General features: G+C 41.4%; 1 protein-coding gene across 1 annotated transcript in view; it reads right to left on the bottom strand.

The window, feature by feature from the left end:
* Positions 1-555: 555 nt before the first annotated feature.
* The window catches only part of LOC309688205 (matrix-remodeling-associated protein 5), a 30169-nt gene continuing 13847 nt past the window's right edge, over positions 556-16877 (bottom strand). Inside the window, exons 4-17 of the mRNA XM_082503760.1 lie at positions 14813-14942; positions 13937-14175; positions 12345-12496; positions 9071-12127; positions 8709-8947; positions 7655-7943; positions 7316-7513; positions 6674-7192; positions 6354-6525; positions 5757-6023; positions 5503-5629; positions 5110-5190; positions 2658-3804; positions 556-1907 (exon numbers count right to left, since the gene is read on the bottom strand). Of these exons, the coding sequence (XP_082359886.1) occupies positions 1354-1907; positions 2658-3804; positions 5110-5190; positions 5503-5629; positions 5757-6023; positions 6354-6525; positions 6674-7192; positions 7316-7513; positions 7655-7943; positions 8709-8947; positions 9071-12127; positions 12345-12496; positions 13937-14175; positions 14813-14942 (7171 nt within the window). The 3' untranslated portion in view covers positions 556-1353. The remainder of the gene's footprint in view (positions 1908-2657; positions 3805-5109; positions 5191-5502; positions 5630-5756; positions 6024-6353; positions 6526-6673; positions 7193-7315; positions 7514-7654; positions 7944-8708; positions 8948-9070; positions 12128-12344; positions 12497-13936; positions 14176-14812; positions 14943-16877) is intronic.

The raw sequence follows: 16877 nt of genomic DNA, 5'->3' as shown, positions 1-16877 counted from the left end.
AATGTGCTGTATGAAGTGCAAGGGATGAACATGACTAATGGTCAGAATGAGGCGGGGAAGGTCTGGGCTCAAACCCAAGGATGACATAAACATCTACTCTGCTCATCCTGGACTCAGAGAGTTTCACAGACTCCAAAAATAACAACCAACCAGTGCTGGACTATGGCATGTGTGGAGGTTGCCCACTAACTGCAAGTAGTAATGGTGGTCAGATGGTCATAAAGAGGATCAGCGTGCAACACCTGCAACCTCTGTGTGACCACTTTTGACTGCAAGGTAATTGCACAGGTTTTCTGGTGGGATGAAACCTGTCTCCAAACAACTAAGTCCCACTTGAACTGACTATAATCAATCTCACACAGATTGGCGACTCCCACAACTCCCACAACGCATGTCTTTGATAGAGGAGTAAATTGCTTGCAAACTGGCAATATTGTTATATAGAAGAAGGGCTCTGTCATTCTGCATTTAAATCACCATCTGCAACAAGTTCAACGCACAATGCAAACCCACAAAAAACAAACAGAGAAGAAAAGAACAATAAAAACAACAAAAAACAATAAAAACCTGGATATTTTATTACTAACTTATAAATTATGTACTTACATATTTTGTTAATAGTTCACAACCAGCTATGAACTACTCCTTCCCACCATTATGAACATGAATAAATGATATTGATACATACACTAAATTATTTGCTCAAACACACTGTAGTAATAAGAGGTAATTGAATCCTCATAGAAAAGAGACATTGAAAGCTTATCATGTATGGTACTTAGCAAACAAGCAGTTTAAGATCGCTCCACAGCTACGACTTACAGATGTCTGCAGTAAGCTCTACTCTTCTGTACCATGAACTGTTGAATCTTTATAAAAACACTTTAATCTGCCAAAAACAAAAAACTGCAATACTGTATGCAGATGGTGGGTACAGAAAGTAAAGCATGAAGGTGTGTCAGCTGACAGAACTTGCTGTTAAGTGGCAACAATTTTTTTAGGGAAGTAAAATTTAATAAACTATAATGTTATAAGGGTAACGTGAGATCACATCTATGGGAGTAATGCCGAGAAGATGTGCTTGCAACAGGACAAAAGACCTGTAGGGTCAGTAGGTATACTGAACAAAACGTCTGCAAAAAACAAACAAACAATCAGAAAACGTGATTTACGCTTCACAAATAATAAATGTTCATTTTCAAACTGCAGTGCGTGAAATCTCAAGCGAAGCCATTAGTCAACCAGCTTTAAATCTGCCTCGTCACTGACGATATATTCAAATCCTAATGGAAAAAAATCCTATCCAGACCACTGCTGTGAGATATTCTGAGTACAAATGATTGTTAAAGTAATTCAAACAACTTGTAAGTACGTCGATTTGAAATCTGTTCCGAGGGCATTTTTTGCGTTGCATTTGTAAATACCAGAGTTCATGAGCACAGGGTTCTGTATGACCAGACTGCCCTCCTCTGTCATATGAATTCCTCCCTGTACTGTGTACCGGCTGTGGGGAGCCAGTGTGGTGCGCCCAGGTAATGTCCATGAAATGTCTGGCTTGGGAATACCAGTTGCGACACACTTTAACATGACGGGCGATCCCCTGTACGCTCTGGTGATGGAAGTCATTGTACTTGTGATTTGTGGAGGGAACACCATCACAGTGACTGGGTAGGATAGTGCTGACGACCCGAAAGAGTTGGAAGCTTTACAAATGTATGTTCCTTTGTCAAAGGTAGCCATCTGCCTGAGCTGGAGCGTACCATTGGGAAAGAAAGATATTCGGCCAATAGTTTGAGGTTTGTCCAAAACAACACCATTGGGCAGGATCCATGTGATTGATGCCTGCGGCCAGCCATCCACAGTGCAAGGCAAGTTCAGATTGAGGCCATAAGTGATCTTCATCCCACCTGGAAAAAGTCAAATTGTAACAGTAAGATAATCTCTTGCTAAAATGATAGACAATAAATACAATGATACGGTAGAACTGAGATAACACAAACATGCGTTGACTCTTTGGCAGAACCTCTGAACACAAAAATTATACTTGGGTGCAGACCAAAACAACTAAAACCTTTAAGACCTGCGGTCCCCAACCTTTTTTGCGCCACGGACCGGTTTAATGTCAGAAAATATTTTCATGGACCGGACTTTAAGATGCCGTGGATAAATAAAACAAAATAAATGATACGACCAAGACAAAAACTGTGGGATTTTGTAAATATAATAACTCTGCCCCTTAATACTCTCTGGTTGCTATGGTAACACGTAAATATTTCTTTCAAAATAAGACACAACTACAACACGGGAAAAGACCCAGGGAAACCGAGTTGACGATAAAAACCCTGAAAACCATAAATTGCACACCCGAGACTCTCGTGGCCCGGTACCAAACGACTCACGGCGCGGTACCGGTCCATGGCCCGGGGGTTGGGGACCGCTGGGGTCCCAGGTTCACCCAAGGGTTAAGAGGAAGTGCTCTTGGTCAAACAGACACATTTTGCAGTCGCTATTAAAAAGTGGGAAAATAATTAAAACTGGTCTTGGTCCAAAGACAGCGGGCATTACACAAATATATTTCTTTCTTTTTCACATATGAATGACACATAACAAAAGACATTTCTGTTTCATTAATTTTGGATAAAAAAACACAAACATACCTGTAGATCCTCTGATCACTGGCTTCCTCCCAGCTTCCAGGGCATAACGTTTCTCTGCTTGTCCTGCAACATTTTTTGCTAGGCACCGATACACTCCTTTATCAGCTGGAACTGGTCGAGAGATCCGCAGAGTTCCATTGCCTAAATAATGGGTGAACCGCTGGAGTCTAGCACCAGGCATCAACAATGTGCCATTGGGTAGTATCCATGAAAACTCTGGGTTTGGCTTGCCACGGGCAGAGCACTCAAGAATCAGTTCCCCTCCATCTGGCTTTATTGGTAAGATCTCAATATTGGGAACAGAAAAAGTAGGTTTCTCTGCTAATGATGCTACATCAAATTCAACCAAAAGTGAGGCTTCACCCATGTTGTTTTTTGCTAGACACATATACCTCCCTTCATCTGTTTTCCTTATCCCCCTCAGCTCCAAGGTACCATTTTGATGGACTTGAAAGCGACCTCCGAGGTAGGGTGCTGGGAGTGAGAGGCCATAAGGAGTAACCCACCAGACTCTTGGTTCGGGTTTTCCTTCCACTCTACAATGCAGATGTGCTGTTTGGTACGATACACCCAAAACCTTGGTGGTACTCCTCCCTTTCACACCATTGATAAAGGGTTCCTGGGGCTCAGCTTCAACTTTTATGTTCTTTACATCATCACCAGCTGAATTTCGTGCCAAACATGTGTATATTCCTTCACTAGACAGTGTCACTTTCTTTACGAGTAACATTCCACCATCCATAATCTGAAATTTGTCGGATGATGCTGGTATGACATCCTTTTGTGGTGAGATCCATGTGATTCTAGGTGTAGGTTCACCAGTTGCCTCACAACTCAGTTTGGCTGATTCTCCCAGTTTTATCGTCACTAGTGATTGTGACTTGAATCTAATTTTCGGAGCATTTGGTCCCACTTTGACGCTCACTTTTCTTTCATCTTTTCCCAGTTTGTTCTTGGCATAACAAGTGTAGTCACCCTCATCTTTTTTGCCCATCTGCTGGAGAAGTAAAGTTCCATTACCAAACATAACATGTCGGCGGTTACGAAGGCCGCTATCATCTGACTGAAGGGCGTTGTTGATTATTGTTCCATCTGGAAGACTCCAGAAAACTTCTGGATCGGGTAGGCCAGTTGCCACACAGTCCACCTAGAATGAAGGTAGGGGAGAGGCAAGTATACCGATGAATCCAAACAGCTGATCTATACAACTGGGTATGAAGAATTATGTATTATGGAAGAATCATGGTTAAAAGAAACATGAAGTCTGCTGTTTGAGTCATCAACCCATCCTGACCCTGCTCAATAACAGCTTGATAATCTTTCCATTGGTTTTATAAGTAGAACTAAATCATATAAAGGAAAAACTAGCACATAGTAAAGTGAACTGTTAGGTCACATTGTGCCTCAAAAAACCAAAAATACCTCATGACATCGATTGATTGGTTGCTCTGCTATACAAAGATGTTTTAAGACCAACATGAAAGTTGGTCTTAATATACTTATTAGTATAGATTCTGCTATGAGAGAAATAATACATATAAATAATTATTCATAATTATGAATATAATCATGAATAATTATTAATAATTAAATATAAAATAGGGCTGCCCACACAGGAAGCAACTAGCAATGATAGGGTGAGCCCATAGAAAGTCAATGATGTTCACAAAGTTCACTAGCAACTTGAAGTTGTCAGTCCTGAGTTAAACATTTCTCAACCTTAAGGTGAGGATACTGGTGATTGGCATATTACAATGTGGAAAATATTTCAGGTATTATCTAGGTGTTTGCTAGTGACTAACAATTAGCTACAAAGCAATTTGCAATGCATCCTGTGTGAATGTCTCCTTAGACTTTTCCACCATAGAATTAATGTAACATTAGCTGATATTCATCTATATGTTGCTAACAATGATTTAGATGTAGATTTGCGGCGACTCTTCACACTTATGGGAGAAGAGGACTCAAAGCATAACAGAGCACCAGATGCCTTAACTTTAGGAATCAAGTGTTCAGGGTTCTTTCCAGGGCAAACGTCCTGAAATTACTGTTTTGTTTTGGGGTTTGTTTTTTTTTTGGGGGGGGGGGGGGTTGTTTGTCTTTTTGCCTGTCCCGTTTGGCTCTTTTGCCATCAGAATTATTGTCTAAAGGCGAAGAAAGATACCCAATGGATTTACTTTTTGTTTGTTTTTGTTTTTTGCCCTTTATCCCCGTCCCTCTTCCCCACTGTTTTTCTTTCCCTCTTTCTTTCTCCCCTTTCTTTCCCCCAGTCAAATCTGTCCCGTATTTAGCAAGTGAAAATGAAATAAAATAAACAATAAAAAAAGTGAATCAAATAGACCATTACGGCAAGGCTGGGATGGTCCATTTGGTAAAGTAAATTACTGTTTTTCTTGAGACAATGGACTCAATGACTTGGCATATACTAGAGTTATCACACACAGATACATACCTGGAAGTTTTCCCCAAAAGTGACCCTGGTCTGTGCCATCCTCACATGTTCGATTTTCGGAGGGGTCATTAACACCTCAACCTAATAAAACAAATGCATAAAGTATGTTATTGTAAATAACAGCAAACCTTGGTTCATATTTCTTATCAGTCAGCTACATATTGGTGAAAGTTATGAAAATCCACTTTTAGTATTTATCACTGACACAACAGCTGCTTTAGCTTTACTCAGCCCACATTAAAAAAACAAAACAGTGAGGACAGACCTCACCTTTAATGGAAGGCACAGTGTTTTCGAACATTAATAGTTATCAACAAGGAAGCGATACTAATGAGCTTCCAAGGAGTTGGCAACAAAATGAACTGGCCCCATATTGCTCTGACTTGTTATTACCTGGAAAAGCTCCATGTCCTCTCCATTGGGTCGCTGGAAGACACACAGATAACTTCCACCATCCAGCTCAGTTAACTGAAGAATCCTTAGGGTCCCATTACGGAAAACTTTAATTGGTCTCTCTGGACTGGAGGCAGATGGGGGAGAGAAAAGGCACTGAGATTAAAGCAGTCTGGTTTAAAGGCAACCCAAACATTTTGAGTAATCTCTTTGTTAGTGTTGTACTGGTTCACAAAATGGGACATTTCAGTTACCTGTATCGATGATCCAGGATCGTTTTGGATGGTAGTTGCCAGATGGTCCCTCTCGTGGAGTCAGTAGACTCCGGACAATGGAGGTAAACAGCAGAACCATACATAGCTGAGACGGTGTGTTGACGGGATGGGGTAGCATGCCGGTGTGTTGGAGGAATGGGAAGAGGAGGAGGAGGTTGGCGAGAGAAGGTAGATGAATCTGCTCTCACATCCAGCTGGATCGTTCTTTTGGCAATTCCCACAGTGTTACTGGCCAAACACTCATACCTGTGAGAGACTGATCACAGCTTAGTGACATCTTTTAAACAACTCAGCTGTCACAGAAGAACATAAGAACAACCATATTGGAATTTACTCATAAATCTGTGCTGCTTGGAACGCACGATTTTTAAAACCTGCTAATGGTTGATCAATAATGTTATTTTAAACAATCCTGTATGGAACATAAATAAGAAAACTGCATGCCAATCCCTATGTCACGGGAATTTAAAACAATTTATATGACTTATGAAAATAGGTAGAGCCAAGATAGCTGCATTCATACATACAATTATTTAATTATTTTGAAACTGTCTAAAAGAAATGGCCATCTCTTACCTCCCACCATCAGATGGCAGAACATTCTTGATGAACAGTGTCCCATTTGGGAAGACAAACAGCCTGCGTCCCAGAAACTGTGAGGGTTTGACTTGGACACCTGCTGAGAGCGTCCACTTGAGAGCAGGTGGTGGTTCACCCTTCACAGAGCAGTGAAGATAGACACTTCTGCCTGGTTGGATAGAGATTTATTGGTTTAGAAGGGTTGTGATTCTATGAACGTTTCAGCCATGTCTTTAAAAACACTTTCAATGTAGATGACAATATTTTTTTGTTGTGTGAATTCAAATTACTGGAAAATCTCTGCTTCTGTATCATACCTGGAACAATGATCACATTATCCAGTGCTTCTTCGCTTATGCTTGGAGGCAGAGCTGCTACGTGCAGATGATAAGTAATTGTATCTGCACCTGCTGCATTGCTTGCGATACATTTATAGTTCCCTTTGCTGGAGAAATTAGCAGAATGAATGTGAAGGGTCCCATTCTGAAGCAGAGACATTGGAGAGAGGATAGTGGAAAGAGTCCCGGCATCACGAACAAATGTTTTGTCTGGGAGAATCCAGGAAATCTGGGCTGGTGGTTTGCCAGAGGCCAGGCAGTCCAGAAACACATTTTTTCCTAAGTAGACTGATATCTCTGTGGACTTGGGTGGTTGAATCTTGGGTGCTTCCGTTTGGACAGCTAAGGTGATGACCATCCGATCTGATCCAAACCTGTTCTGGGCTGTGCAAAGGTACTGTCCTCGATCCTGAAGCTGGATGTTTTTAATAACAAAAGTTCCATTTTTGAAGACTTCAAAGCGGGTACCGTGCTTGGTGTTAGCTGGGATAGTGGCACCTGAGGAGAGACCAAACCATAAAGACTTCAAAGAATTTCTGCTAGTAGAAAAAAAATAAATGGCAGACCTATTTAATACCAGACCAGAGCTGAAAGTCGAGCATATGGTAAATTGTGCCTTACCTGTTGAGACTTTCGTCCAAGCAACATTGGGTTCAGGATTCCCGGTTGCTTTGCACGGCAGGAGGACATCACTCTCTGCCAGCACTGACACGCTTGCTGTGGTAACTGTGGTAATGCGAGGTTTAGCCCCACCACCACCTTCAAACATCCATCGGAAAGGAGGTGCAGCTGTAGGATGGCGGGAGCTAATTCGTCCTGCTATTAAATTAATCAAAGCATCAGTATTATCAGAATTAATTTCTAAACAACATATAATATAATATAATATAATATAATATAATATAATATAATATAATATAATATAATATAATATAATATAGCTCTTTCAAATGACCATACCTCCAACAGGCCACCAACCTTCATGCAAAGCCCCAGCAGTGGTGTGATGGTAGGGAGGAGGAGTCGGCATGAAACCAGAAAATGATGATGATGATGAAGGCTTAGCGGAGTTTGCAGGCTGAAGGTTGCTTGTGTAAGAAGCAGTAGGCACTGCTGGTTTGGGGGTGTAAGGTCTATGTTGGGATGGAAGGTTGGGTTTAGGCAGTAAGGGGGGTGGAGTATTGTAGTAACTAGGGAGGGGTTTGGGTGTAACCATTCTCCCCAGCTGAGCAATGCGATCAAGCTGTGCCTGGAAAAAACCAAGCATGATCCTTTGTTTTAATGTCAACATTTTTCAAATAAACATAATTTCTATTACAAGAAAGAAGCCAAACTGAGCTCAGATACTGAAAAAGTTTTTCATGAAACTTTATCATCCCACATGTGTGCTATTGGACTCAATACACATTCAACTTCTAAATGAAATTTCCATTTAGCTTTGTTTTCAGTTTAAAAAAGTCAAATCTCGGATTTCAGTAGTTAATGCTTTATTTAAGAGCTAGTGCTAACTGTCTGTGTCTGTGGTGAATTTATTCACACAGATTTTATTTCCAACGGCCTGTTTGCTGCAGAAGACATTAGATTAAGCAATAGGAAGCATGAACCATACTCCCAGCCTACAAGCCTACGAGCCATATGATCATTACCCTGGGCTTAAAGAAGCAAAAAGCTCTTCAGCTTTGGAGTTTGGATGATCAAAGAAAAACCTCCTTAGACTGGTCAACAAAGGTAATCTCTGTAGGGAACGAACATTTTTCTTGATGGTAGATTATTTTATCTTGTGTAATACAACATAATGATGTGAAAAAAGACAATAGACCTGCAATACCTCACAAGTTTGCAACAGATAGAGCATGGTACCATTTTTTGGTCTTCTAAGACAGTTATGCTATTTTTGTGAGGTTGTCCAATATGAGCATGTCTCTGCCAGACATTTTCTTATGAGTATTTACGTACAAAATTAGACAAAACAAACCATGTGAACTCTATACCAGCCCCAAGCCCCCCATTATACCTGTCTGTATCTGTTCCTCAGCCTGGTTAGAAACAGTTGGTCTTTTGTTTGGGTCGTGCCATCCACATGATGATTCTGACGATGATGCTGGGATAGGTGGGTGTTTGAGTAAGTCAGTCTGATATTCCCTGCTCCTGAAACAGTGGGTGTGGGTTTGACTGTTTCAGCTGTAATTTCTGGTCTGTTGGTGACAAATGCGCCATGAGCCCATGGGTGCGGGAGAGCTGCAGGGTGTGACCCTAGGATGAGAACCATGAATTGCAATAAGGCTTAAAATTACAGAAAATAACAGAAAACTAATATTGTTGTGTGTTCAACCCACACTTTTTAGAAAGGAAATTATAGCATGCTACTTTATTTACCTTGATTTTGATGAGGTAAAGATCTTTGTCCTGGCCAGGAAGGGTACAGGGGATAATGATGATGACGATGATGGTGTAAAGACCAGCTAGAGGTTGGAGGGACTCTGGGAGGCTGGAAATGCCTGCCTGGATTCACATTAGTGTGCCTTCCTGTGTTTCTGTCTTGGTTTCCATATGTAACCCTCTGGGTGGTAGTTTGTCCTCTTCCCTGGTTGGTTTGATGAAGCCAGGGGTGAAGGGGCTCCATTATGGGGAAATTGCTCATTTGAGGCTTTACAGTTGGTTTGTGTATCCATTTGTCTTCTCTTTGTGTGCCCTCATCTCTGGTTCCACCTTTTGCTGAATGTGATGTAAAGATGTTGGAGGATGAAGACTTTGCGTACATTAGTGTTTTCTTCTCTGGTGAAGGTCGAGTGTAAAATCTCGGTTGTGTTGTTGACCTCAAGATATCTCGTGTATTGTAGCTCTCTGTAACCAACTTTTCTGTGTCCTTCTTTCTCCCTTCTGTTTCTATTTGATATTTCTCTTGCTCCTCCAATGCTTTTAGAAGCAGGTTTTTATTGTTGATGCCATTTCCTTGAGTTTGTTTTGTCATCTCTACTTTATTTATCTCGGGTTTCTTTAAGTGTACAACATCCTTCGTCTTTTCTTCAACAGGCTGTAAAGCTGAATTATTTATTTTAGGAGTGACGATTGTCTTTGGATTAGGTAAATGGTTTCTACCTGGCAAATGACCTACGTGGGGATTAGTCTCCTTAACTGATGGAAAGGGGGTAATGCTAATTGCAAGCTGCTGAGCTGTAATAAGGATTTCACTATTTAAATCTTCCTTAGCATCCAAACTGTCACCAGTTTTGTAATTATATTCATCATAGTACTCATCTTCCTCTGTCTGATACTCAGCAGATAAGGTTTCATAGCTTTCCACTGTGGTTGGAACAGTTGTTGCAGTTGTAGTAGTTGTAGTAGTGGTAGTTGTAATGGGCGTTGTTGTCATTGGAGTGGTGGTTGTTGTTGGGGGAAGAGTTGTTTGGGGTTTGTTTGATGAATGGTAGAGGGGGTTAAGATGTGGGTGGATTCTTCTCACTGGGGGTTTTCTACGTCTGTAAGGGCGCCTTCTTCTGTTTGAACCAGCAGAAACAAAGTCAACGTTTCTTCCTCCCTCTCCTAAGTGCTTATTTTCTGACTGTTCGACTGGGTGACGAACTCCAGAAGGAACTGTAGTCCTGGGAGAAGCAGTCTGAAGAATCTGACTTTCTAATGTTTCAGAGTGTTTTTTCACATCCTCCTTCTGGCCTGTGTTTGAATGTACCTCAGGATTAAGTTTCGCATTGATAGGAAAATCTGTCTGAGGTGTAGTGGTGTGATGTAAGTTGTAAGCAGCAGTATTAACCATAGTGGCAACTGCAGTTGTAGGCTTGGCTGTACTTGGCTGGATGATTACCGTGCTTGGCTCCTCAAGTGTCTGCTCAGTGGGCAGAGCAGCACCTGGTTTCGCATTAGCTTTTGCCAGTATCTCTGCCCAACGATTTGGATCCAACTCCTTAATGGATTTATTAGGTTTTCTCTTTGAATCTTTCATTCGTATCCTTTTCGAAAAACCGTTAGGATTCCTTTGCCTCGATCCTACCTTCTCAGGGAGTTGTGTAGAAAAAGGACGCACAATTTCTTGAAAATCTCCCCCTGAGCCTTCTCGTTCTTCCAAAGCAACTGTCAAGATAGGATGCTCTTTCTCAGTTTGTACTTTAGTCTTTTCAGAAGCCTTTTCTCCCCTGACTTCCACTATGTGAGTCAGCATGTCAGCTCCATACAGATTGGAGGCCAAGCAGCTATATTCCCCTGCATCTTCTAGCGTCAGTCTTCTTACAACCAACGTCCCATTCTCCATCACTTCTGCTCTTCTTGTCTGTTGTGTGGGGAGAAGAACTTGATTTCTGGGTAGATACCATATAGTGTGACTGGGATGAGCCGAGGTCACCTCACAAGGAAGAGAGAAAGTGTTCCCTCTCTCAACTGTAATTTTCTCACCATTGAAAGCTGTTGGACTCAGTGAGCGCTCTTTGATGGTTAGTCTCAAGGGCATCAAGTCCACACCGGCTTTAGTTCTGACAATACAGTGGTAGACACCGGAGTCAGACAGTGTGGCATTCAAAATCACAAGCTGCCCATTTTCAGAAATGTGTATTTTATCAGTTACATCCTCCACAACGGACAAATCTGGAAGCATCCACTCCATTTTCACCTGTGGATCAGATGCAATGACACTGCACTCTAAGTTAACCTTTGATCCTTCAAGAGCAGTCTGAACGCGTCCTGCTGTCCCTCTGCGAATTAGTGCCCAGGAAGACGCAAAGTCACTGTCATCTTCAGCCCTGTGGATGTTGATGTCCTTTGTAATTAAAGTAGTGAAATCCATCACCAGTTTCTTGGTCGTTGTCTGCTTTCTATTAAGCCTCAAAGTGACTCTGGGTTGAAGCAGCCATGAGGGTTCTGCTACCAAATACCCTTTTAGTTCTGTGAAATATGGAGAGTTCTCATTCACAGCTTGTGTGTACTGATAGGTTACTCCACTTGCATTTCCCCTCTGATGACCTCTCTCCAAAATTGCAGGGCTTTCGTAGTAATACGCAACCAGTTGCCACAGATTTTGCAATTTCTCTCGATCAATCTCGCATTCAATAGCAGTCACCAGTGATACATTGACAGATAAGTCCCTAGGTGAACGTGGATTTGCCGCCCACGTCATAGGTGAACTGTCTCCAGGATGGCGAACATCACATGCCACATGAGCACTGTTTCCATGGCTATCTGAGAGAACAATGGTCAAATGACCTAAAGGTTTTTCAAAGTCCCGAGTGTATGGAGTGTCAGGCTCTGCTTCTGATTCAGCCCACACTGGATTGTCCCACTTTTTGAGAGGGGAACGAAGAGCCGGTCGTTCACATGTAAGCTTGTCTGGAGTTAACCCGAGAAAAAGGGTCCCATTCAGGTGCTGAGGTGAGGAACACTGTGGGCATATGTCTTTGGATCCACGTTCCTTCTTACACTTTATTACTCCTGGAAGGATGTGAGGGGAAAAAGTTTGGAGGGAAAAGTAAGGCATTGAGGTAAAATAAGGGAAAATATAAGAGATGATAGGAAAACAAGGTGAAATAGTGAAATTACAATGAATTAGAGAAAGTGCATGTACCATAAAAAATATTTAATGATAATATGTTTCCAGGCTTTCAAAGTGCTCATGTGATGAAATAGGGCTAGGGTTATGCTTTCATACCTTCATGTGTGGAGCTCCATTCCATCAACCAGTGGAGCTGACAGTTGCAGGTCCAAGGATTACCATGTAACGAGAGGAGCTCAAGTCTGGGAGCTGTCTGCAGAGCTCCGGCAGGTAACTGCTCCAACAGATTGTCTGATAGATGTAAGTGTCTGAGACAAAAACATTTACACGGTGTCTTTGTTAAAGGGTCTTCAGAGTGATGGGGACTGGAAAGATTGTTGAGTACATTGCACATATTGAAAGGAAACACATGTATTACATTACCTGTGTATCCAATCCTATCCTAGATCCACAATGCAAGAATTTTAGGAACTATCGAAACTCTTTAAACACTGTTTTCGGGGTCCTGTTTAGCTTCTGTTTGAAGGTTGCTACACTAAGAGAAATTTCTGAGCAACACATATGTGATTGGTCTGAGAGTAAGCATACATTAACTGAAACAATCATTTTGGGGGCTATTCTCAGTTGCACTGGGAGCTAAAGGCCTCTAAAAAGTGTCTTCTTATATTCAACACATAAAAACACAGAAAATGTCACTTGTAATCAGACATTATGTTGCTTAAACTAAAACAGTACATCTCTCTGCCTACTTCAGGATTACGCAATCCAAAACACACGACAAAAACACAGCTCCAGTTTGTTAAGGCATGAGTCTGGGTTTGCTCTTACAACCATCAGCTGGCTAATATGGGACATTAACATTTCTATTGGCGGCACCATGCAAACCAAAAAAGAAATAAATAAAAAAATAGGATGGCAGTCTCCTTACAATCAGGTGAAATCTGCTGTTGCCTGGTGATTTCATTGGATTTTTTGATATTTAGCAGCCAGTTTTCAGTAGCTGTGGTGACCAACATGTCTGACCGACCACTTTTAATGGAAGGTGACTGCACGGGTCATCTGTTAGAAGCGACCTAACTCAAGATTTCTGAACACCTAAATCCACCTAAATATGTCACTACTTCTGGAAGAATTTCAGTTTTAGATCAATATGGTTCCAGTTCCAGCCTTTGAATTCAAGTTGATGTAAATTTCTGCAAATGCAGATGGTCATTTGTTTTTATTTATTTATTTTAAAATTATATTTACATCTAATCACTATATTATCAGAAACAGACTGCATGGAATTACAAACTCAAGTCCATTACAGTACAAACTGATAGCAGACCGACTCCATTAATTTTCATTTCATTGCCATCTTGAGGCATCATGATGACAGCAGCCGACTTAAACTGGTTACAGACCCGGTCTTCATGGCAACCATTTAATAGGCAACAAGATAGCAAATTCATTACACATGGTTGTAATAATTTCCTTTGTGCTGTGGTGCCTTGTAGCATAAGTATGCAGTGCTCAAAGGAGAACCGCACAGAGTTTACGTTTGTTTGTCAGGTTCTTTGAGCCATTCTAGTTTCTAAATGAATGCCAGGGCACAAGGTTTCCTAGTATAGAGCTACACTGTGAACCATATTTTGAACGGCTCGGCTTACTTGCGTATATTTACTTCCAATCAAAATAATGTAAATAGATAATTAGGTACAAACTCAATAACCTCAAGTTAGTTTCAGATAAATTTCTCGATGTCTTACTTGAGTCCTGAGGTCCAAAAGTGTCCTAGTACTGACACTGTTATGAAGGTATGCGGGTGGACCTCTTTGAGAAGGTTCCCCTCCAGCTGCAGGAGTTTTAGGGAGGTCAGGCCAGAAAAGGAGTATGGCTCTATAAAGTCTATAAGGTTGTGGTCCAAATGGAGACGAATCAAACCGACAAGACCCTCGAACAAACCAGGATTTATTGACGTTAGCTTGTTGTAACTCAGCTTCAAGATCTGTAAAATAGTGAATGACAGAACTATGAAAAGACAGAAAGAAGATAGCTGCAGTCTTTAGTTGGCCTGTGATGTTGCTACGGCACAAGAGTAATCAGGCAGTTGCAGTTGAGCCTCATTCCACCTGTCTAATGTGCAGTAATAAAGTCCAGAGTCTCTCATTTTTAATTCTGATGTAATTGCATGGATCACTGGTGTGTTTAAAAAGCTAATTTAGGCGTTGATCAGATCCATCTGGACCCAACAGGACTCATTGCAACTTTAGTCAAGCAATCAAAGAACAGCTAATTACTGGCTTATATGTGGTTTACACAGGAGAAGATTGAACTCTGTGCATACACTGTATGCCATTAGTGTTCGTTTCTTTTACACTTATCATTTCTTCATTGTAATCTGTACTTCCATAAAAAACATTTAATGTCACTGGTAGAAAGAGAAAAACCATCTGATCTACAGAGTGTGATGCAGAAGTAAACTTGGCTGTTGAATGAAATTTCCACTTATGACCTAATCAAGTTTGAGTCCAGTGAGTTTTGACTTTTTATTTTGATAAAAGCAGCAGTTCCTTCTGTTTATACCAACTGTAATAAACAGGGTCAAGATATGAATGTGATGTATACAAAGAGACAAACTGTACCTGTAGTGATCTCAGGCTGTAAAAAGCTCCAGGATGAACCATGTTAATGTCGTTGCCATGCAACATGAGCATTTCTAGCTGCCGCAGTGACCTGAATTCAGAACCCTCCACCTCCGTCAGGCTGTTATATCTGTTAGAGAAAACAAACAGGACCAGGTACTGTTATGGCATAAGGCGAAGAAGGCAACAATATTCAGCAATCTATGTGTGTAAATGTGACCTTTCAGATAAAAGGAAAATGCTTGAAGGACTGACAAGTGGAAAGAATGAAGGGTGACAGAGAGTGTTCAGACAGACTTTGACCCACAATGGTTTTTTCCTCCTTAAAGCTTTCCTATTTTTAAATCAGAGGAAACGCATGTGCAGATTCAAGTGATTTATCTTCTTTACAAAGAAGATCTAAAACAGCACCAATGTGGAACAGGAAGTAGCCTAACATGTTCAGAAAGTAGGCGCAGTTTTCTAAGATATTATTTCTATTATTTCTAACAGTTCCAGAGTAAAAAAAAAAAAAAGACAAAATGATCATGATATGTCAGCATTTCCAGTAACTGGTTATGAACTTTTCATATAGCTTTGCCATGCAAAACCACTCTGCAAACCTCCTCAAAACCTCTTCTGGCATCAACATCAACACAAAAACTGAGCTGGTGCTTCATGGCTCCTTTAAGTGTAGCGTGTATGTGGCCATGCACTTTTGTCCATACATTCATTCATGTCAACATTTATCAGAAACAGCTACATCCTCAGCCCCACATCGACTATACGAGTCTCAAGTATGTTAGACTACTTGGTGTTTAGAAGTCAGCCTCCATCTCCTTACAGCTTTAAATCCCCATGTGCTACAGCAGTCCCCTGTGCTGTAGGCGGTCCATTTACTGAACAGTTCCTTTGAAAGACAGTGGAAACCCGCAGTTTTCTTTTGAATTCAAACTGCATGTCTCTAAACCTACACTAAAGGAAACAGGCCCAAGAGTCTAAATAAAACACCCAAACATGTCTGGTGTGAACATTTAGAGTTAAAATCCTTCCACCCTATTTTCAGGGTGGTCCCGTCATCGGAAGTTTTAAATCTGTTTGTTCCCTAAAGGCTCATGGTCCCCTTCCAAATGTATTGTCTGTGCAGTGTCCTGCCGAAATTCCCTTTGTTCCTAATACTATAGACGTCGCCGCCACACACAAAGTCATCAGGAGTCAATATGGAATCGTAAGCCTTCGCTCTCGCATCGTAGCCCTGAGTGTTTCTTGGCTTCACTTTGGAGAGCTGTAGCTGTAGGAACACTCATGTCTGATTTAGTCTGAGTGAACGTTAAACAAACGCTGCCATGCAAGCGTCCGAGTACATCTTATAATGTCTGACTGAGCCCGTGTAAGAAAAGCACAAGTCATTTGTCCTCTGAACTTTTACAATCAACAAGTGAAAGACATGTGGCCTCTATGCTCTACCCAGGCAGCTCCTAAAATGGTCTCTTAAACTAAATGGAGTTTATTTTCCAATGGGACAGTTTGCATCTTTGTCCGATGGTGACAACAGTTCAGACAAATGACTGTAGACATTATTGTCAAGAGTTCAGGTGTAAGCATGGCTGCTGGTCGTACTAAGCTTCCTAGTGAAACATCAAACACGTAGTGGTTAAAGCCTTGATTAAACTACGAGTCCCCTAGGGTCCACTTTACTCTATGGAACATATATTTCATCATCAGACAGTAAACACCTGTCATGTAATCCAACGTGCACCGCCGTAGAAATGTAAGTACACATCAGTGCAGTCCAGAGCTGTTGAGATCAAGTCCACCTGGGCACAGGGACCTCGGGAGGAAAGGACTGTTGCAGAAACAACACACTCTTCACTAGCAGAGACAGTGCCAACGCTTTCAGGCAGAACGCACAACAATTTTTGGTCCGTTCGCTCCAGCTAGCGGTCAGCGCAGTGCATGCCGTTCCCTATGTGAAAGGGTCTTAAATCAGGCCTTCACATATGCATCAAGTATGCATATCCCACCCAGTGGCAGACTTCAAAGAAGTATAAGAGGAATGACTGAATGAATTAATCCACAGAGGAGA

Source organism: Aulonocara stuartgranti, assembly GCF_965226115.1.
Source record: "Aulonocara stuartgranti genome assembly, chromosome: 2".
Lineage (NCBI taxonomy): Eukaryota > Metazoa > Chordata > Actinopteri > Cichliformes > Cichlidae > Aulonocara > Aulonocara stuartgranti.
The sequence above is the reverse complement of the archived record's forward strand: the minus strand, read 5'-3'. Positions and strand labels throughout refer to the sequence as shown.